The 21,110-nt window shown below is 46.3% G+C and overlaps 3 protein-coding genes across 15 annotated transcripts in view; 2 read left to right on the forward strand and 1 right to left on the reverse strand.

Moving 5' to 3' along the window:
* Positions 1-2,048, reverse strand: part of LOC115322567 (mitogen-activated protein kinase kinase kinase kinase 5) — a 73,984-nt gene extending 71,936 nt beyond the window's left edge. For 6 of the 13 annotated variants that reach the window (XM_040505186.2, XM_040505185.2, XM_040505184.2 and 3 more), the window contains exon 1: positions 1,731-1,988. In XM_040505186.2, coding sequence (XP_040361120.2) covers positions 1,731-1,832 — 102 coding nt within the window. In that variant the 5' untranslated portion in view covers positions 1,833-1,988. Of the gene's footprint in view, positions 1-1,730 lie in introns of all 13 variants that reach the window. The other 7 variants (XM_029982929.4, XM_029982927.4, XM_029982924.4 and 4 more) reach the window with 6 other exon arrangements.
* A 477-nt stretch (positions 2,049-2,525) lies between these two features.
* LOC8030073 (flavin reductase (NADPH)) lies at positions 2,526-19,887 on the forward strand. The gene is made up of 5 exons (XM_002408811.5): positions 2,526-2,767; positions 9,746-9,904; positions 11,512-11,601; positions 16,134-16,265; positions 18,728-19,887. The coding sequence occupies exons 1-5, from the start codon at positions 2,683-2,685 to the stop codon at positions 18,877-18,879; spliced, it is 618 nt and encodes a 205-aa protein (XP_002408855.4). The 5' UTR covers positions 2,526-2,682; the 3' UTR covers positions 18,880-19,887.
* On the forward strand, positions 3,214-4,533 carry LOC115322569 (methylglutaconyl-CoA hydratase, mitochondrial). Its single transcript, XM_029982931.4, has one exon. The coding sequence runs from the start codon at positions 3,577-3,579 to the stop codon at positions 4,465-4,467; it is 891 nt and encodes a 296-aa protein (XP_029838791.4). The 5' UTR covers positions 3,214-3,576; the 3' UTR covers positions 4,468-4,533.
* Positions 19,888-21,110: the final 1,223 nt, after the last annotated feature.

Genomic DNA, 21,110 nt, shown 5'->3' on the forward strand with positions numbered 1-21,110 from the left:
TTAAAAAGTGGCACATTTTCGTTCGTTCCGTTTCAACGGATGACTAGTCTCCAAATTAATGCATTCAGCGTGTTAAATCATCCCCTCATTATATTATATTTGTTACAAAATAATATCCCACTACAAAAATTTTAGAATATTTGAAGGATCTTTTATTGCCCAGGAAATGTGAATAACGGCGTTTTGTGAGAACAGGGACGATCAGTAGCATGAATATTCAAGGCTTGATGGGCTATTGGTTTGAACGCTGTCCGGTTTTTGGTGTTATTTTGTTTTACAGTGTTTTTTTTTTTACTTTTGTATTTATTTGCTTCACACGTCTCTGTGCCGCTGTAGTCCAAGGGCATGGCATCGTCAGGTGTAAAAAAAAAAAAAATGTTTTTTCACCACAAAAATTAAAAGAAAAACACATCGCCGAACGTTCGTTCTCAGCCAAAAGGTAGCGTTTGGGTTCCAACCAGAGGCCAAAGTTTCAACCTAAACCGATATCTTATTTAAAAGTCATAAGGGATTTTTGAAAATTTCAATGGGAAAATGGCGGCCGACGGGAACTTTATGACGCCAGGAACCGAAAATGGGGAAAAAAATGGGCCCCATTTTCCCGCTGAAATTTTCAGAAAATCATTTATAACTTTTGAATAAAATATTGGTTTGTGCTGAAACTTTGGCATCTGCCTCTAGCAGCGCTACCTTTCGGGAGAGAGTGAGTGTTCGGCGACGCGTAATTTATTTTTGCAGTGAGAAAAAAAAAAACACCATTTTTTTCCGGGGACACCTTGTAGGTTTTCTAAAACAATATATCGTGGTCTTCAATAAATTGTGTATGTGTGCAAGTAGAAAAGCAGCCGCAACGCAAGATTCCTTTACAAACTATCCTCGTAAACCTCAACGTAAAGCCGTTAAAAAAAATTAAAAAAAAGTAAAGTGACTAGAAACGCGGTTAAATTAACCAACACCACCATTTGGCAAGCTGCTACCTGAAGCAACCACAACCACCACCATAAATTCGCGTAACGCTTATCGGAGAGGCCACTCTCGGCGTCGCATTTATCTGTTGACTCCCAGGGGAAGTTTATCCACTGGACAGATTAGATCTGAAGTAACCTTCTTTTTCCTGCATTTATTTTCCTGACTCGCTGCGACAACCACGCACCACCGAAATTTTCTTTTGCGCGCCGGCGACAGTTCTTAAAAACGAGAAGCCATCAAACTCTCGTGCGTGCTCGAAAAAGAGAAAAACTGCGATTTAACCACACACATCGCGAGTTTATTCATAGCTCTAGCCTTCACAAACAACAATCTACAAAGCGCGACAAAAAAAAATATATAAACAAAAAATTTGCCCTGCATAAATTTCACTGCGGTAGCGGAGTAGGCTTAGCGCAATGCGGCTCGAGAAAGCACATCGGAGTTTGTGATACACACCCTCCAGTCGACCTATATATCGGCTCTGGCAGGGAACTACGACGACTGGGAAACTACACAACCATATAACAAATACGGCAGCCGCTCCGAACGTACTTACGAGATATCAGTGACTCAAAAGAGAGCTCACAAGATAGCCAACCTCCTTTTTCTTTCGCAGTATCGTCAACGGGTCGAGGTAACTGACGAGCGAGCGATCGCTTTTAACGAGCGTTGCCTGCGTCTAGAGGTCGTCAGATCGGTCTCTTTTCGTCGGGAAAAAAGCGTGTGTGAATGATGGTGCAAGAATCGCCGGTATACGTTACCTTGTAGACATCGCCGTAGGTACCGCTCCCGACTCTTTGCACGAGTTCGTATTCATCCTGTGGGTTTCGTCGGGATATGTCCGATGCAGACAGCGTGGCCATTCTATCCAAGACACATGGGCATCTTGTACTCAGACGCACGAGTTCATGGTTTCACATAGATCCGGGTTTTGCGATGCCACACACAGAAGCACACACACACACCACACGGCGAAACGAAAAAAAAGGTCCACTTCGGTCTCCGACTGCTCCTGTACGGCTGGCTGCTGTTTGAAGGATTTGTTTTTTTCTTTCGTTTTTTTTTTTTTTTTCAGTGTTGCTGCTTCTGTTCAGCGGTTTCCGGTCATGCGCAGTCCGTTGGAATGAAAATTGCTCACTTCCTGTCTGCTCGGCCGCGCTTTCGTTTCCAGCTTTTTCTCGCTGAAGCGAAGTGTTCTATTTATTTAATAAGTGCGGCGTTCTCTATTTTTTCGTTTCACAAATATTTCAGCGACTGGTTAAGAAGGTTTGAAGTGGATTTCTTGGGTACGCGATGCCGACCAAACCTAAAATATTAACAGAGCGTGTCATTTTGGAGAGCATTTGCCATTTGTCCATTTGTAGCCATTTGCGCGATCGTTCCGCCATCTATGTTCGAGAAACACAAATTGTTAACGAACGTACGTGGTTTATTATGATTTTTTTTTAAATATATATAAGAAACCCATTGGAATCTTGGACGTTCCTTAATTTTATTCATTGAACTTTACAAACGGACCATATGCAAGACTTATTTACAAATAAAAGCTTTGTTGTTTTTGTGATAACTCACGTGACCCATATTCGTCTGCCACCAACGTTATCCTTGAGTTCTAACTTTCCGCACTTTCCCGCTTTCCGTTCGCGTGGTTCGCGACGTACTAAACCGTTCCGTACGTCGACTTCGTTGGTTTCGTGCTGTTCGTAAATTATAATGGCTGCGAGCATTAAGAAAGTTGTTATATTCGGCTCTACCGGCTTCACTGGTCAGGCAGTTATTGATGCTGCGCTCAAACTTGGTGAGTGTTGTTATTATTTGTCCCGCTCCGGTGAAATCTCCACTAATTTGTTGTTGATTTCTGCTTCACATGATTGCTTTGTTCAGTCATAGCACCCCGCGGATGTCTCTGTTTTGCTTGCTCAAAGCTTTTTATATTCACTCATGACAGATTCTATGTTTGGGGACGAACTCTGCAAACCGGATCACATGATGCGGGGCGTGTTTTTGTTACCACGCCGACTCCACAATTACGGCTTTTCCAGTTTAAGGGCGCCGGACGCGAGGCAACCTAAAACGCTGTGGCATTCTTAGCAATAAGTAAAATTTATTTTAAATTCCTCCAGGATACGGTGCGTAATCGAAAACTGGTATTAAGTTTAGTTTAGTTTTCGGTCTGGGAAGCTCGATTGTGGGTACTGCGCAAGCGCGTTTCGTGCCACGCCGCCACGCGGCCACGCCACTTGAGTGTGACGTCATGGAATTTGCGAGTGTCGTCTGCTACGAGTGCGTTTTTTTAAGGACTTGCAAAATAATTATGAGGTTTACGTTGAGTGCGACAGCACAGCGTTTTAGATGTCGGCGTGTCTTTGGAATGTGGAAACGAAATAAACTAAAAACGGTAAGAATAGCGGTGAATCGCGGCGTTCTTGTTCTGTCGTCGGGAACGCTGGTTGCGAGGGTAGCAACCGGGATATTATCAGTTTTCCGCCACTCCATTCAACTAACCGCCGTCACCGTCTGTATTATAAGCGGTCGTCCTCCCAAACTTTTACGAACTCGCACAAAAGCGCCAGTTTTGAGAATTTGGGCCGAGGGCACAAACCCAACATGGCTTGCACCCTCCTATCACGTGCGCTGCGCAACTCTCTCCGTGCCGGTCACCGCCTCGTCTCCCAGCAAGCGCAAGCGACTCCTTCCCCGACGGACGAGATCGTCATCGAGAAGCTGACTGGCGAGCAAGAGGGCATCGCAGTGCTCAGCTTCAACCGGCCCAAGGCCAAGAACGCCATCGGCCGGGTCTTCCTGAAGTCGTTCGAGGAGGCGTTGGACGCGCTCAAGTACGACAACCTCCGAATCCTCGTGCTGCGAAGCCTCGTGCCGGGCGTCTTCTGCGCCGGCGCCGACCTCAAGGAGCGCGCCGCGATGCCCGTGCAGGAAGTCGGGCCCTTCGTGGCACGACTTCGGGGCTCCACTGTGACCCTGGACGAGTTCCCGGTGCCAACCATCGCGGCGATGGACGGTGCCGCGCTCGGCGGCGGTCTCGAACTTGCGCTAGCCTGCGATCTCCGGATCGCTTCAAACTCTGCGAAGATGGGACTGGTCGAGACCACGCTAGCGATCATACCGGGCGCCGGAGGCACCCAACGGCTACCGCGGATCGTCGGCAAGGCCAAGGCCAAGGAACTGATCTACACCGGCCGCGTTTTGGACGGCGAGCAGGCTGAAGACATCGGATTGGTTAACGAAGTCGTGACGCAGAACAAGGATGGCGACGCGGCGTTCCAGAGGGCGTTGAAGCTGGCCGAGGAGATCAGGCCGCAGGGGCCCATCGCGCTGAGGATGGCCAAGCTGGCCATCAACAAAGGGATGGACGTCGGATTGGCCAACGGACTGGACTATGAGCGGTCGTACTATGTGCAGGTCACGCAGTCTAAGGACAGGGTGGAAGGGCTCACCGCGTTCAAGGAGAAGAGGCGGCCCAAGTACATCGGAGAGTAATCGGTACGGATATGCTCATTGTGTGCGTTAAATGGACGCAGTAAAGGTTTATTTTTTCAAGGGCAAGCCCTGAAGCTGTGGTGATTTCTCTCAAGAAACACGCACTACCAGAAAAGACGCTTCTCTACATGCTTGAGATGAGTCTTATACTCAACATCTGTTCAAGGACAGTAGCCTTGATATATAACTGCTACTGTAGGTCCGATGCTCGTATTGGGTAGTGTTTGGCTCGTAATTTGTTTAAGAGGGTGCAGTGATCGAGGCATTTTGTTTTACCAGGGCCTTCTATGCTAGTTATTTTCCACACCTGTCGCCTTAGAATGTGCAAAATGTAGAGGTAGCAGCACGGCCTTTAAGGGACACTAACAGGGTACTTAAGCGCGAAACACATGTACGACGAAACCTTCCGATCCGACGTGCAGTCTGCCTGAGTGACCTTGGGGGGCGAGGATTTTCGTAGCATCGGAGAGCGTTGAAAACCCTCGCCTCCGACCGTCGTATTGCCTGGTCGGACGTCGGATCGGACGGTTTCGTCATGCCAACGTTTTTATTTGAACATGACCAATGAGTTCCCGCCTACCCAGAACACGATTTGGGAGCAATAGTCACATAACTTTAAGGAGCAATAGCCACGTGACTTTAGGGAGCGATAGCCACGTGAGTTGTGATTTCCGGCAACTCTCTCCTCCAAGCCTCCGTGCACATGTTTTGGTTTCGAGCAGTTGAGTGTTTTGACTTTATTAAAAATAGATGTAACTCTGCAGCAAAATATCGATTGGGTAGTAATCTTCTGACACCATAATAAATCGTCTGACAGGAATATAAAATTTTCTGGGAGTGTTGGTGTTTCTTTAAGATAGCCGGTGTGTTCTTTTTAAGATAGGCGGCGTGCTCACCTGCCTGCGGCGGTGCTACCCAAAACTACATTACTTTGGCATCTGGTCGAATGGGTCGGTGAAGAATGGAAAATATTTTCATTCTCCCGATTGCGAGAAAACAAGTAATTTACGCGCTGTTCGGCACTATTAGCGCAAACAATGAGAGTGCTTTTTTTTTCTGTAACAGATATTCTTGTCACATTTTACCACTTAACTTACTGCCTTGAATAAGACTTTTTGCACCACACGTGGAGTTTTAATAATAGCCCCTAATCTCTAGAAAAATAAAACGGAAAAAACCAGAGATTGCTTGTTTGTGCTGACTGCTGCACCCTGTACAGTGTGATCAGTGTTCTATACGATATTTAAGCTCGCTTATATTTAACTTTTGAACACACTTTAGAATCGTCCTCAATATGAGGGTGAACATGCAAGCACCGACCAATCATTACTGCAAGCTCACACTAGTGGCACCTCTGCAAGTTGTGAGGAGATATAGTGCCTCCAGAAAAAGAGCTGATGCACTGTAACACAAGCATGTATAACCCCCTTTCTTTGCTTTAAACCATTCTCTCTATGGTTTCTATTTCGTTTTATTAGTAGTTGGAAATGCTTGTTGCAATGATCAATCTGCTGCAGACTACGCTTTTTTGGCTACGATTTCCGCGTTGCAAGTTGCGGTAATTGTCACTTTCATCAGTGATAATCGTGGAAGCAGGGTCGTACAGTCTGCGTCAAAGTCAAGAAAGGATAATGCCGGCAAGACCAGCAAAACTAAATGCGTAGAAGATTGCACAACCTTTCATGCGCTTGGTGTTTCTTATCTTGATGAATGTGTGCAGTCTTGATAAGCTTACAAAGCAATTTCCTGGATAACTAGATTGCGAAAGGGGGCAGCGTACATTCTCGTGATGGCACACTTATCTCTTTTGTACTGGTGTTCACTCCTCGTGATTCGCAAAGGCGTGGCTAGAAAGTGCATGGCAGTACTGATCGGTTGACGTTCACCTGTTTGCCCTGACACTGAGGGAGACTGTATATTGCTTAACAATACTTTTTCTTTTATCTATATCTTTAATTTTTTCGTTAACCCTATAAATGAAATCTCAGCCTGTGAAATTTAATGTGAAATTTTCCATTTTGTGCTTTTTTTTCACGCACATACCATTTGAGTCAGCGGGGCATGCATGCAACTGCCTTTGTCGTCATTGGGAGAGCCTTCCTCACCTTATTTATATACTAAGATATCCCCCGAGAGTGAAAGAATGCAGGCAAGCTGGAGAACTGACCCCATAGCGACAGACCCAAGACAGGGAACAAATAAAGAAATCGGACAAGACAGTGTGTGTAATTGTCCATTTTTTATTTGTTCCCAGTCTTGGGTTTATCATTTTTTAGGTAGGCTATGCTTATTGTAAGTATCGGCACTTCCCGATGCCATGCGATTTGGTGCAACATTTAAAGTTTCCATGGGAGGCAATAGCCATGAGAAATCTTTTACAGTCTCAGTCTATCTAAACAAGCGTGACTGTCGAAGGCTGCTTTACACACCAACAATCTCGAGGCTATCGCAGTATGCTTTAAAGGGGCGATGCAACAATTCTTGTGCTTTGCGCAAATACCGCTTAAAACGGATCCCTGACGTTAATGACCTATGAAACACGCGTTTGTTTTTCACCCCATGCAATAGAAGTTCCAGGAAAAAAAAATTAAAGAAAAACGAGCAGCGTTCAGCCCCAAAACGAGCAGCCAGAACAAGCGGCCACGTGATCTGGAGCCGATTATATGCCGCCGATGTTGATCATAGCCACGCGCTGGGGCTGGCAAAGCACAGGACACACGCTGAGTTCCAGACATTGGTATGGCTCGGCTATTGTCGTCGTTGCAGCGATTGGACACGGGCCACTACCCGAATGCATGTCGAGGCATTGATTGTCAGGAGCCCAGATCGAATGCGTACGCAGTCTTCGCTTCCACTGTGTGAGCAGCATTTGAATATCGTCACCGCAAAGTTCGATGACGCATTCTCGGGGATCGTACTGTTGCCATTGTCTCTCTCCACAGCTCCGTCATCAAATTTCGCGAAGGAGCAAAAGGCGGCTTTGGAAGTAGAGACTAAAAGAAAAGCTCCTCTTTCATCCTTTGAATTCTGCCGCGACAAAGACGCTTCTTGATCATTTGTGTTGCGTTCGAGTATTCTTGGGTTTCACTAGTGCCGGGAAGCTGGTGTTAAGTAAGAAATATTCCTACCCAATGTCGTTGCACAGCCCCTTAAAGTGTGTTTGGCTTCCACATAGTGGAGCCAGGTAAGAGTGGAAGTCTCTCGTTCGGTGACTGATGTCTGCTCCGAAAAGTGCAAGGAGTCGTTTGCCTGCTAACATTGTTGCAGAGTGTTTAAAGGGCTACTGAAAAGAAAAAAAAAATGTTTCTTTAAGGCCGGTTCTCACATGCAGCGAAGCGCTGATGTAGCGCTCCTCACGTGCCGTCAGCTACTTATCGTCTGCCATGAGCAACAGTTTTGACGGTGCGATACAAAGCTGGTGAACGCTCCCATCAGCACGCGCTTAGCGCGAGGTAAGCGCTATGCTTGTAGCGCTCCGCTGCATGTGGGAACAGGCCTTTAAACAGTCTGGTTGGGACACGCATGTCAAAAAATGAATTTTACGCGAAAAAGACAAAGATTTTTAGAGCAATATTGAGGGTGCGAGTCGCGATTTAGCCGGTAGCTACCTCCTTTCCACTTGTTTTCCCTCTCGGCATTTCAGGCACATGGAGGAGAGGTGAATCACCTTGGCCATCACATTGAGGTGGAGAGATTGTGTATAACCATGTCGTTGAGGTGGAAAGAGTGTATGAACATTCCGTGGCGTCATAGACTTTGCGCGCAGAATTTAAAATAAATCTCGTGCCATCAGTATTGCTCTAAAAAATTATTTTATTTCGCATAATTTTTTTTTTTTTTTTTGAGACGCATGTTTTTTATGTAGTGGCGGCCCTTTAATAGGCGTTCTTAGCATAGCGACACGACAGCGAAACAAATCCAACGCCACATTCATACATTCCACTCAAACTTTGGCTGACCAACTACACGCTGTCTAAAGATCCCCAGAACCCCAATTATTCTGCTTAAATTTTGGAAGACTGCCAGAGCATCGAAACGGCACTGAAGCAGACAATCTGATACTTGTTTTATACCTGCTTTCAATTGCAATTAGTCTGTTCTGTCGGATGGCTCCGTCTATCCTGGCACGTGCCGTGAAGGGATGCATCTGGTGCATGCCCCACCCCACCAAAGAGTATGGAGTTGACAGGCACATTGTAACTTACATGGAGATGTTGGTTTCACTGCAGTGCCTGGAACACACCTTCGACAGGTGTGTCTGGCGTCCTATATACGGAGCGCAATTTTGTTAGCTTCTTTTGTAGGGCTTGTGGTGACATCAGAACTCCAAGCTCTGATTGGCTCGGATAGATAAATAGTGGGTAGACCTCAAAGCAAGCTGCCTTGAGGTCTACAGACTATCCCTCAATTAGAGCCAATCAGCCAAGCGCTCTGTGGTGTGTGTCTCTCCTACTCGTCCGTCGTTTTTAGCGCTTTTAACCCCTAAACATGTTCAACCAACTAGCCCAAATCCAAACCCTTCTGCCAATCAGAGTTCAGTATTCTGACGTCACCACAACCCCTGCTAAAGAAGCAGACGAACCTGCATTCCACGTGCTGTCCATGCATCGGAAGAGACCTCAAAGTGGCAAAGAAAGACGCCGTGGACCCTGTGTGACCTGCTGTAGGACATCGCGATCCTTGCAAGTAATCGCGAAAATTCCGTCAAAAGAAATAAATACGGGCAAACAGAGTGTTGTTGTCTCGGCGTTCCAACTCTTGACTGCTGAAGGTTCCATCCCAGCTGAAAATTCCCATTAGGTTCCAGTTGGAATTTTCCCATTGGTACAAAGAAGGATTTTGGAGAACCAATTGATCACTGCCAATGGGAACCAGTGGGAATAGTTTGGAACTAATTCAGGTTCCAAGTTGAAAAAAATAATTCCAATTGGTGAGACCGATTGGCCAGTCTGCTTCCAGTTGGAACCTACTAAAACCAATTGGTTTGAATTAAAACCAGTTGGAATTCCAATTGAATTGAATGGAAATTTTTAGCTGGGATGAATTGTCAAGCTGGATAGAGGCCTACAGCAGAACAGGTGTCTGCCGCTTCCGCCTCGTCCATTCTGTCTCAGCCACGACGGTGGCAGGCCACGAAATGACGCAAGTGCGACGTTGTGTGGCAGAAATCGAGGATTTTCGAACGAGGAATCGGTGAACGCGGCAGTCGGGGATGCGTTTTGGGCACCATGGTTTTAACAAAAACCCGGGTACTTATTGCATGCTTCATCGCTTTCAGGCTACGAGGTGACCGTTCTGGTGCGGGACTCTGCACGCCTTCCGGCCGGAAAGTCGGTCAAGGTCATTGTGGGGGATGTCCTGAGGCAAGAGGCTGTCGATGAAGCAGTTCAGGGTCAAGATGCGGTCGTCGTCGTTCTCGGGACCAGGAACGATCTGAGTGAGTCACCTTATTTGGATGGATGTTGACGGCTGTGCCTTTTATGATGAGCGGTAGCTTGCACCACCTAGCCTAAAAATTAAAGCAGACATGCTTCCTCCCCTTTTACAGAAGTGAATTTGATAGTTCGTTTATTTTGGAGTAAAGGGAAAGGGGAAGCCACAGCTCTCCTGTCTTCTTCCTTTCCCTTTACCCCAGAATAAGCAAACAAACAAGCCAACTCATTTCTTTAACTGTCACCAGGCCGTGGTGGTGACCATCTGGTTGATCTTTGGGGGAATGAGGCAAAAAGACTTAAAAACACGCACCCTGTACCTCCTCGCCCCAACGAGGAAGTCTCCAACTTTCCTCTGGTTAAACTTTGTTGGCTTCACCCCAACACCAGACCCGCTGGGGGACAGGGTTGAGGATTTGGGCCAGAGCCATGCGGGAGGGTGTCCCCATTTTACTCTGTCCTGCCTGTCCCCCAGCTGCACTAAATAGTTCTACCGCGTTCTAATTTCTTCCCATTGCTGCGTCTTGCTCGTATTGCTGCACCCGTTGCCCGTAAGTGCGGCGTCCGTTTTTTTTTTTTTTTTTTTAGAGCGCAGCTCTTGGGCGTCTGTTTCCGGCTTGAGCGGCATCGCTGTCGGCGTAATTGTGCGGTGCATTAGGGGACATTTCTCATGATGCAATGTGCGGGGAGGAGGAGGAGGACAATGTGGACAAGGTGGAGGGGAGGGGGAGAAGGAAAGTGAGGAGGGGGAGGAGCTTGAAAGATGAGGGGAGGAGGAGGTGAAGAAGGAGGAGGAGGGGAGGAGGAGCAGCAGGGAGGATGAGAAGGTGTGGAGGAGGGTTTTACCCTCTCACCAGTACCCTTCCCTCCTCCTTCTCAAGAGCTGCGCTCTAATTCCGCGTTACAGGGTGTTGTAAACGTCTCATTTTTTCTCGTAATTTGCTTGGAACACTGCATATTGCCACCAAATATTTGCTTAAAAATTCTCCCTAAAAATTCGTTGCCAAAAATAAATTCTCCATTTCTTGTCGTGAGACTATGAGGCCTTTATTAACCGTTTTAGTTGTTCGTGCTGTTTATTTGACAGGCTCAGTAGTGGTCCTTTCGATTTAATTACTAAAGAGTTGAACAAAAGTTCATGACAAGAGTTTGTACTGCGTATTTGCACGGATGGAATGGGTACAGCTGTTTGATTTATCGGAATTTATCCACTTAGCAGGAGACAAGAGGACCATTTTGATGGCTCTGGCAATCGGACATTTCGCGAAATTCCTCTTATTTCAATGTTTCGCCTGTCAGAATCACATTTCAAGTAGATTCTACTTGCGCTTGTGCTGTCCAGGAGGCCAAAAAGCTTCCATTGTTAGATTCTGTACTTGCATTATCCTAATGCTGAGAATATGAGAAGTGTGTGGACCTGCACATGGGAGTTTCAAATACCTAAAATAGAGTGAAGTGACTTTATTTTGGTGCATGCTCAATATGGGGCTTGTGGCATATGCAAGTTTGTGTATCCTTAAAGGACTCTGGCCCGGGCTGCGTTTTGCTTTTCTCTGCACGACGACGAAACATGCAGTGTTCAATGTGCGCGCATGACGTGATCATGACGCAGGTCCGACCACCGTAATGTCCGAAGGCGTGAAGAACGTCTTGACAGCGATGGGGAAGCACGGTGTCAAACGGATTTCCTGTTGCCTTTCCTGTGAGTACTAATATTATCAAACTTTCATTTTTATTTCGACACTTTGTGCCAGTATATCTGAATCAAATTGAAAGTTATGTTCACAACCTTCAAATGTACCATTTCAGACATTAATGATGCGTTGGGTGTCTCTGTTTTTCCCCCCCAGTGGTTACCGTAATACCCCGAAAGATTGCCGCCTAAAATCAAAGTAAATTGGGTGGAAATAAGAAAAGAATTATCTTCCGGTGTGCTATAAAAAAAGAATGAGTCAAAATGAGCTTGTTTTGGCTTTTGCGACGCACGAAACTTGCGATCGTCGCAGGGAGGGGCGATGACCCAAATTCAACTGTTGTTCCCTGTCGGCAGTGTTCGCCTATCTCCCGCAATGGCGAATTAATGCCATTTTTGCCGAGATCATCGTTTCACTCATTGCACGGCTCTATAGAGCCGTGCAATGAGTGAAATAGGGCCATCTTTCAGTGTTTTTAAAAGAAATAACAAATATGACAAAAAATTGGGTGGGTTATCTTTCGAGGGTGGGGCATCTCGGGATTTAATGGTAGATTGTTTCCGAGACACATTCTGAACTGCAACTCCGCATTTCGTATCTGGTGCTGGCTGCCATTTTTACGGCATCTCTGTTTCTCTTATTTGTGACTTGTGCTTCTCTTTAGCCAGGTCGACAAAAGCCACTGACCTTATTTGGCATTACGTGTAGTCATCGCTCTTCACTGGTGCTCATGTACTGGCTCTATAGGTACAGCTACGGTACCTGGAACATGTCTCCATCTGGTGTGTTCTTACCTCCTGTAGCTCCCACACATCCGACCGTCTTTGTAAACGAAATAAAATGTAGTAGAAGCGCCGACGGAAATGACTCAACGGAAATAGTGCCGCATGAGTTTATCGCCAACCTGCGAGGCATGAAAACAGGTGTCGCTGCATCCACTTCCACCGTCCTGTCACTGCCAGAATTGCAGCATTCTGTGGTGTCACCAACGAGGTGGAGAGGCTTAGAGCGATGAGCCGGTATTCCGGTCACTTTCTGCACAAGAAAGTGACTTCCCCCCATAGGCCGCCGCCATAATAGGCAAATGTGACTACTACTCGTCACGTGATCCTACCAAACTATGTGACGTCATAGGCATGGTGGCAGCACCCAGGCAGTGCCTGCCCCAGCTGGGCCGGAGCTTGTGGGATGCGTCGTTCGTTGTCATTGGTCCGAGCAAGTCGACTTTAGATGCGGGAGCCGCGGAGATCTGAAGCCGGTTTGGAGTGGCGTCAGAGTTCAGCATGGTCTTTCACAAAGGTGTAATGAGAAAATACGAAGGAACGTTTAGCATTTCGTTGGCAATCGGCAGCCCTACGTTGCTCGGATCTTGGATCCATTAGGATATTGCTAGGATAAATTTGAATGCAACGTTTTCGTGCTTTTGTTTACTTTCGGAATCTTTGAGGTCTGCAGTGAAGCGTATGCAGTTTAGTCACGGAAATTGCGTAAGTTGTTCTTGGCAGTGTGCAGTCGTGGTGTCACTTAGTCCAATTGAGCGGAGCCTCTCTTCGGTTGTGCGGCGCACCGAAGAGCTGCTTTGAAGGTGTTAGTTTCCGTGCCATACAAGATGATTCTGTGCCGCTTTCGAAATTGTTCCAGCGTAGACGTGCACTTTCATGAAGTACAGGTGTGGTAGTTCAGTGCCAAAAGAGCGGCGCCCCACATCCGTTTCCGATTGGTTCGTCCACCGCGGAAGTCGAAACACCGAAGGAGAGGACTTATTCGGACGGCTTGCCGCTAAAGCGATGCAGCTTCATTACTGCTCAGGATAAATGCTCTTCAGTAAGTCTGATCATACAGTGGAGGTTAGTGCTGTTGATGCCTATCGACAAGGTGAGAGGCCTACTAATACTAATTTCTGACGGTGCAGCAATTTGTGCGCTGACCAGTCAAAAATGTGAAGACTTTTTCTAACTGCCTTGTGAGTTCTAAGGGAATAAATTAACTGTTTGATTAAGTTTAAGGGTAATAATAATAATAATAATATTTACTTGCACAAAGAATATTACCCTGAATGGCGTGCCAGTCTGGACAGAAAGGTTCAAACCCATATGCAAGTGCTCCTGCCAGCCCCCACCCAAAATATTTTCAAAAATTCCGAGCACACCTAACTTTTTTATGAGTTGCGAATGCAAAAGCATCCCTGGCTCGCTGGTGACTGCTGCGCCGCTGGGTAAGGCAGCGGCGGGAGTGCGAAGCTCGGCGCAGCACGTGCTCAAATCATGTTGTCTCATCATCGTCATCGCCCTAGCTGCGGGTATTGGTTGTTGACGACAGACCTCAAAGCGTAACGATAGGCCTAACGTCAGACCAGCGCATACCCGCGTCCCCCCCCACCCCCGCTGCGCCACCAGCAGTTTGGCTGGCTCCTTAGCAACGATGATGCCGTTGCTATGGAATCGCATGCAAAGTGATTCCATAGCATTTCATCGCATTTCCATAGCATTTTATAGCATTCCATAGCATTTCATCCAAAGAAAGAACTTTACGTTTCCCCATGGCAGCAAGCACGTGAGTAACCGCCCGGTTGAAAAATAAAGCTGTTTAGGCGGTGCCAATGTTTCCAACCTACACAGCACTCTTGCCCATACAGTTTACTTGCCCCCTTGAGCCTTTGCTTTACATCACGCTTGCAAGACGATAATTGGTCTTCTCGATCTTCTCCTAGATAGCACTGCCCGTGTGGCCGCGCCATCACGTCGCTCCACCGCTGAAGTTGGCTCCCGCGCTACCCGTGGTACAGTGGACTATGATGATCAGTGAATGTCAGTGGTGATGCTATTATGCCATGTTAACTTTTTGCTCGGCATTTTCTGGCCAGCCCCGCGGAATGCGCTTTGCCGCATGCCTCGCCGGCGCTACCGGCGCCGCATCCTCGGGCAGCCTAGAAACGTTGGAAGGCCTGTCCCTGTGAAGTAACCTATCAAGCGCTCGCGTTTGCGCATAATTTTTTTTTAACCACAATTTTTTTGCGAAGTTGTTCTTTAGAGTCTATTTATTTATTGCCCTCTATGGCAATGGCACTTTGTTATATTTAAATAGCAGCAAAATAGACTTCGTTATATAGAGACTAAAAATACATGGGGTCTATGGGCAAGAAATCATGAAAAATAAAATACTTCGTTAAATCGAGGATTTCGTTACATTGAAGTTCGTTATATTGAGGTTCGACTGTATGCAAGTTGGATTAAGCTGTGCAAAATTATCCTCACAGTGCTGAATGCTCATTGCCTTGTGTTGTTATGGTCTTGTGTATTTAACTGCCTCTACTGCGGTTAGGGAGTTTGGCCTGAAATTGTCGGGCAAAACCTGGAAAAGTCGGGGAATTTCAAAATAATAACTCGCTAGACATCCTGGATGCTGTCTTACAGCTGCCAAGATTCAGAGCACGATCTGGCACAAAAAGCGTACAAAGTTTCGTTCCTTCTGACTTTAACGTTTGTTATACCTTCAGCATCGGAGACGATGAAGAACCCTTAAATCGTCGGCAAGCAGTAGTACATCACGACTACCACTCACCAACCGGCTCGCATAAACCAGCTCTGGGCGCTGCCATCCTACCGGCGACGTCACAGCTTTTGTAAAGTCACTTGACTAGTCGCTTTTGCGTACAATGCTGGTACAGCATGGCGGCAACCTGAAGGGGGCATATTTCGGTTTGTTATTCCAAAGGCTTGTTCACACACATGCAACCGAGTAGGACCGACTGAGACAAGACTGGTTTTTCAGCCTCTTGCTATAGCCAGGCACGTAGCCAGGGGGGGGGCCATGGTGCCCGGCCTTCCCCCCCCCCCCCCCCCCCCCCCCCCGCCGAAATCCTCCATTTTGCTGGGACCTCCTCTCCTCCTTCCCCTTCATACAGCATTTTGTCATTGGCGGCCCCCCCCCCCCCCCCCCCCTTCCCCGAAACAAAATCCTGGCTACGTGCTTGGCGACAGCATAGGACCAGCTCCGCAGCAGCGCATCCAGTCTTAAGCCGTCAAAAGAGGCCTTAAAACTGGTCTTGTCTCAGTCAGTTTTACTTGGCTGCAAGTGTGTGAACGGGCCTTAAGCCCCTCTACCTTGTTGGGCGGTACACAGTTGTTGGGACTGGATGGTAATTGAAAGGACACATAACGAGGCATTGAGCACCAGTCGGGAGAAGACATAGGGGAAGTTTGTTCATGTTGAAAAACAGCGCGACTGGGATGAGGACAAAAAGACGTAGAGAACACAAGTCAAGCGCTGTCTTGTGTTTGTTTGTTTCGGGCACCAAAGTTCTGCTGTGCATCTGGTGCAACCATGTTGCCTGGAACGAGTCTTTGACCGGTGCGTTTCGCGTCCTGTTCCGCCCATGCATCGAAAGTGGCCCTGAAGTGGCAACAAATAATGTCTCGGAACCTCCCCGAGTGTTAGCTGTCTGATGTCGCGATCCCAGTGGTCGGACATAACGTTCCACAATAAAAGAGAAGTACGAGGGCTCGAGCGTTACTGTCGTCGTGCTCTTCATTGCTTTCAGCGTTCCTCTTCTGGGAGCGTGCCAAGGTGCCCCAGAACATGCTCCCGGTGACCGAGGACCACGACCGCATGTTCCAGGCGCTCAAGGCCAGCGACAGGGAATGGGTGGCCGTGTTTCCGCCGCACATCGCAGGTACCAGACCTGTCGGGTCGCGCGTCTCGCGGGGCAGCGGATATTTATTTATTGTTTATTTATGGCACGGCTCTCAAATTTTTTAACGAGTTTGCAAGAGCATGCCCCGGCGTACCGGTCGGTGCCGTGTTGCTGCGTGATGCTGCGGCTTGAACGAGAACGGGCGTGTGTGCACTAAGTACGTTCGTGTGCGAGTGTAGTCTGCTAGGCTCTTCTGCCGACCGACCGCGACGCCATGGTCGGCGATTCTACCGACGGAAGAGGAGCGGGGGCTGCATGCAGTTGGGAGAAGAGCCTGGGCAGCTGACGTCCTGCACCAATGTGCTTTGTGCGCACGTGCTCATTCTTGCTCAATAGATTGTAGTATTTAGGGAGTGATTGTTTAAATTTGTTTAGAGCATATTGAATGTTTGTTTTGCGAATTGGAAGAACAACATCTTGTTTACTGATTGATGTTCCGCAACACGGTCACATGATGTGCCGTCGCGGTGTTGCTTTGTGTTGTGTGGCATCAATTGGTGTACTATATACGGTGCAATCCACTTCAAACAATAGTGAGAAAACTCAAAAATTTGATTGTTGTAACCGAATATTGTTGTAGCTGGACGAGGAGCTGATCATTTCTAGTCTTGAAACTCTAGAAACTGATTGTTATAAGCAGTACATCATTATAAATGAATCTCACTGTGAACAAATTCAATTTTCCATACAAATTTAGCGGGAAAGCTCTTCCAGGGTGACGCCAACAGCTTGAGCATGGCCCGATTTGGCATAAATTTATAGACTAATTGAATTTCCCCGCCGAATTTAGCAGGGCAATGCACAGACGGACAGACGAATGTTAAGGTCTGCTAGTAGGGCTTCCCGTTAAAAAGCACTGCACGTTTTAAAACTTCGCTTTTCTCTCATTCTTAACTGTTCGAAAGGAATGGAAGCGCAAAACAATCTATGGGTCCCTTCGAGATCTGCGCCACACTCTTCGATTGTAGGTTGTCTCGAGGCTGGTTCGCACGTTGGTGTTTGACCGTCACGGACAGAGTCGTGACCGCATATGGGATCGCTTACAAGAAGAGATCAAAACACTACTAGTGTGCCACCTGTCGGGTGGCCCTGGAACACTGACTATCTGCGTTTATTTTATGCTCCATTCTCCATTATTTTATGATGGGCTTGGAATAGTTCTGACAATGTTGTAAGCGACCACTTCTCGAGAGTAGAGCGCAGATTTGATCGTGCAAATACCGCAAAACCTTCAGTTGCATTGTATGCAGATTGGAACTGTTATAGGTGGTCTCTCGTTGTAAGCAGTCGCAAGCGGTTTCAGCGCAGTCGATCGAGGCCCGTTTGTACACTTGCATTTTCTTAGGACCGAGCTCTTGTGATATGTCTCGAGACAAGGGAACACACTGGCACAGTGGCGCCATCTAGGAGATGATTTTGGAACTGCCTTTCACCAGAGCGAAGGTATTAATCAGTGACCCAGGTATTTTTAGAAATGATGTATCATCTCATATTATTCTGTGATCGGTCATGCTCTCAAGCATGGCCGCCACTCGGTTTACACCCGGAATATTTTTTGCACTCCTTTATTATTTATGTTTGTTGTTATTATTTGATTGCTTGAATATACTAGCAGCTCTCTTGAAGAAGAGAGCTATTGTAGGAGTGGTTTCGCATACCGTATAATCGCGTGTAAGGGCCGCACCCGTGTAAGAGCCGCACCCCCGTATATAGGACAAAGTATTGAAAAAAAAAAAAGAATTACAGAAATTATTTGTGTATGCGCCGCACCCCCTTAATTTTGAGGCGCGCCGACTTTAGTGCCACGTTTCTATGAATATATATCGCTAGGTGGCGCTAGCCACCGCCCGAGCACGTAGCGGCACCTGTCCACATCCCCGATATTTTCTCTCCACTCATTCGTATCACCGTATGGCATAATGGCTGTCGACCTCGATCGTGGTCGGCCGCACTGTCGGGTTGCAGCAAGGCATTGAGAAAAGATAAACATCTCGTCGCCAATACCAAAGCAAGAACCATATAAAGTGTATCTCAATTAGCCTCTACAAAGTTATTGAAATTGCAATGGCATTTGTTAAATGACATGTTACTTTTCATATGCATCTTTTTTTCCTGAAACTTTTAATGTTTTTTTTTTCTGCATGCCAATGCTCCACAAAAACATTTTTTTCTTGTATTAAACCCCCCCCCCCCCCCCCCTTTCCCCTCCCTTTTATGTAATGTTCCTGCCAAGGCCCTTGAGAGAATAAATGAATGAATGGAGGAAAAAAAGTAGGAAATAAACGGAAGTTGCAAGTGTTCCACCACAACCCCATAGATGGCGCCAAAGTCTTCTCTCGTTGTGGGATATTTTTAAGAGGCTTTAATGCACAGGGTGGTGACTGGTAAGCAGTCGCAAGTGAGTGCACCAGCCCTCATCCGTGTCAATTCGTCGGTTGCAGACGAGCCGGCGCGTGGGGGCTACAAGCTCGTCAATGACGCCGCCGTGGGACGAATCATCTCCAAGTACGATCTGGCCGAGATCCTCGTCAAGGTTTTGACCATGGACGAACACGTCGGTCACAGAGTCGGGATTGGATACCCGTCGGCTTGAGGGAAAAGAGCCGCAAGCTTAACGCCGAATGACGTACGAGCGTTTGCAAAATGGCATACCAGTACTTTACTCATCGTTTGGGGAGTTTGGCTCGCAAGACTTCTGCCAGGTGGCGTTTTTTTGGTGTCAACGTGGTATTGGGAAAGTGACTCTTAAAAGTTTTTCATAACTTTCTTCTTTTTTTTTTTTCTTTTTTTATCGGATGAACAAACCTGATGCAGAAGCAGCATACAAAAAACTTGATTTGTCGCTGCATCTCTATGCTTGGGCACTTGGCAACTGTAGACTGTATAAGTTTGTTCGTTGGACTGTGTTTGTTGGCATCGACATACCTACGACAACCTTTTTCATAATGATCAATTTTTGTGAAAGTAAAACAAAGTGCAGATGCACTGTACTTTAATTTTTGTTTTGTTTTATTACTTGGGTTTTCGGCAAATGTACCTTACACAATTTTTAAGCTCTTTTTTTGTCGTCATGTCCGGTAATAGTGAGTTTCTTCAGGCGTTATTTTTTTTTCTATATTTTGTTGAAAGGTCACTTTTTGTTCGGACAGCAGTGTACAGGAACTTCAGTAGTTGCAGCAATCTATATTGCCCGACTATTTGGCAAATTAGTGTTCTGTGTTGTCAAGGTAATGAATATGCATTGTGTAATTATACTTGTTTTCTTAGCCTAGTCTTTTGTTTCTCGTTCTGAGAACAGACTTGTGATGCAAGCAGTGTAAAGTTGATATTATTGTATAGATTTAATTATATAGCCAGTATTGGAAAAATGTAGTCTGTGGGACTTTGTCTAAATTATTTTTTCAGTCGTTGACATACTTACGTGGAAGCATTTTGTAATTGCATAGTTCCTTACATTGATGTTCCACCTTTCTTCACATTCCTATTTGATATACAAGGCTAATGTCTTATGGTTTACAAGAGAGACACTATTTTTATATTCTTGTGTGGTTTGTACCAGCTGTCTTTGGTTAATAATAAAAAGTTACTGCAACCAAAAATATTTCCGGTACTTTTATTGGTGCGGTAATTGGATGCAATACATTTATTGCTTCAACCTTTGAAGAACCTTGACTTAGGTGGATATGAATCATGAAATCACGGCTCATAAAATGTTGGAAGAATGCAAAGTGTAGTGTTCAAGCATAACAGGACTTCGTGGCGGTTTGTAGGATGTCCTTACGGCGGTTGCCATTTCACAATCTGATGGGGACCTGCATGATGTGGACAATTGGTATTTTTTATACGGAGAGGTTTGTGGAGAAATTGTGACAGGAAGAAACGGCTACATTCTTGGACTCCTTTAGAAGCTTGATATAGTCACTGCTAGTTTGCTAGATAAGCTTTTCATACATTTTAGTCTATGCTGCAGCATAGCATAAGATACAATCTTTCTATGACCGCGAAACTACACCCCTGGCACTTGCGAAAGTTTAGTGCCCAGGAATATACCGCATGGTTGCAACAGCTTTGAATGATCCATCACATTTTGTTTGGAACACAACAATCAAATATGGGTTCCACCCCTTCGAGTGCGCGAAATGATGGCACTGGGATACAGCAAACGACGGCACAACCTGATGTTTGTAGTAGTAAAGTTGTAGAGTATCTGATGCCGGTGGAGCGGCGGTAAAATAACAACTAATAGATTTTTTTTTCTTCAAAAGTTGAGTATTCAAGTGGTATGCGCGCGCACAACCGAAAGTTATCACAAAAGCTTATCGGCCCATCTGTCGCACTTCCTCTGGAGCTCAACATGGCCCAGCTTGATTATCTCTGCAAATAACCTAACAACACCCCTAGGGTCTAAGAAAAACATACGTTTGGAGCGTCGCTAAAAGTGCGCATGGCAAACCTATCCTCAAAGCTGCACGCTTCGTTGGAAATCGGTTGTAAGAGGAAGAGACAGATATTAGCAGCCATAGCCTCACAACTGCAGAACTACGGTAATAACGATAATAATCCCCGGAGAAGGGGGAGAAAGGACAAACACACCTTTGCATTACTTGCATTATCATCAGAACTATACACCCTGGCTTTTGCGAAGGATGCCCTGAAATACCCGCATGTCTGGAACAATTTTGAATGATCCATCTATTACCCACTGAAAAGCGGAGTCCCTGACTGGCCTCGAGGGACAGAATGTTTGAGTTCTATTTATCGGAAGTCAGACGTTCTGTTCTTGGTGTAATTTCTACATACATGTTGTTTTATCGGTAACTCTTT

The sequence above is a fragment of the Ixodes scapularis genome, unplaced genomic scaffold, assembly GCF_016920785.2.
Source record: "Ixodes scapularis isolate PalLabHiFi unplaced genomic scaffold, ASM1692078v2 PGA_scaffold10__122_contigs__length_95168666, whole genome shotgun sequence".
NCBI classification, from domain to species: Eukaryota; Metazoa; Arthropoda; class Arachnida; order Ixodida; family Ixodidae; genus Ixodes; species Ixodes scapularis.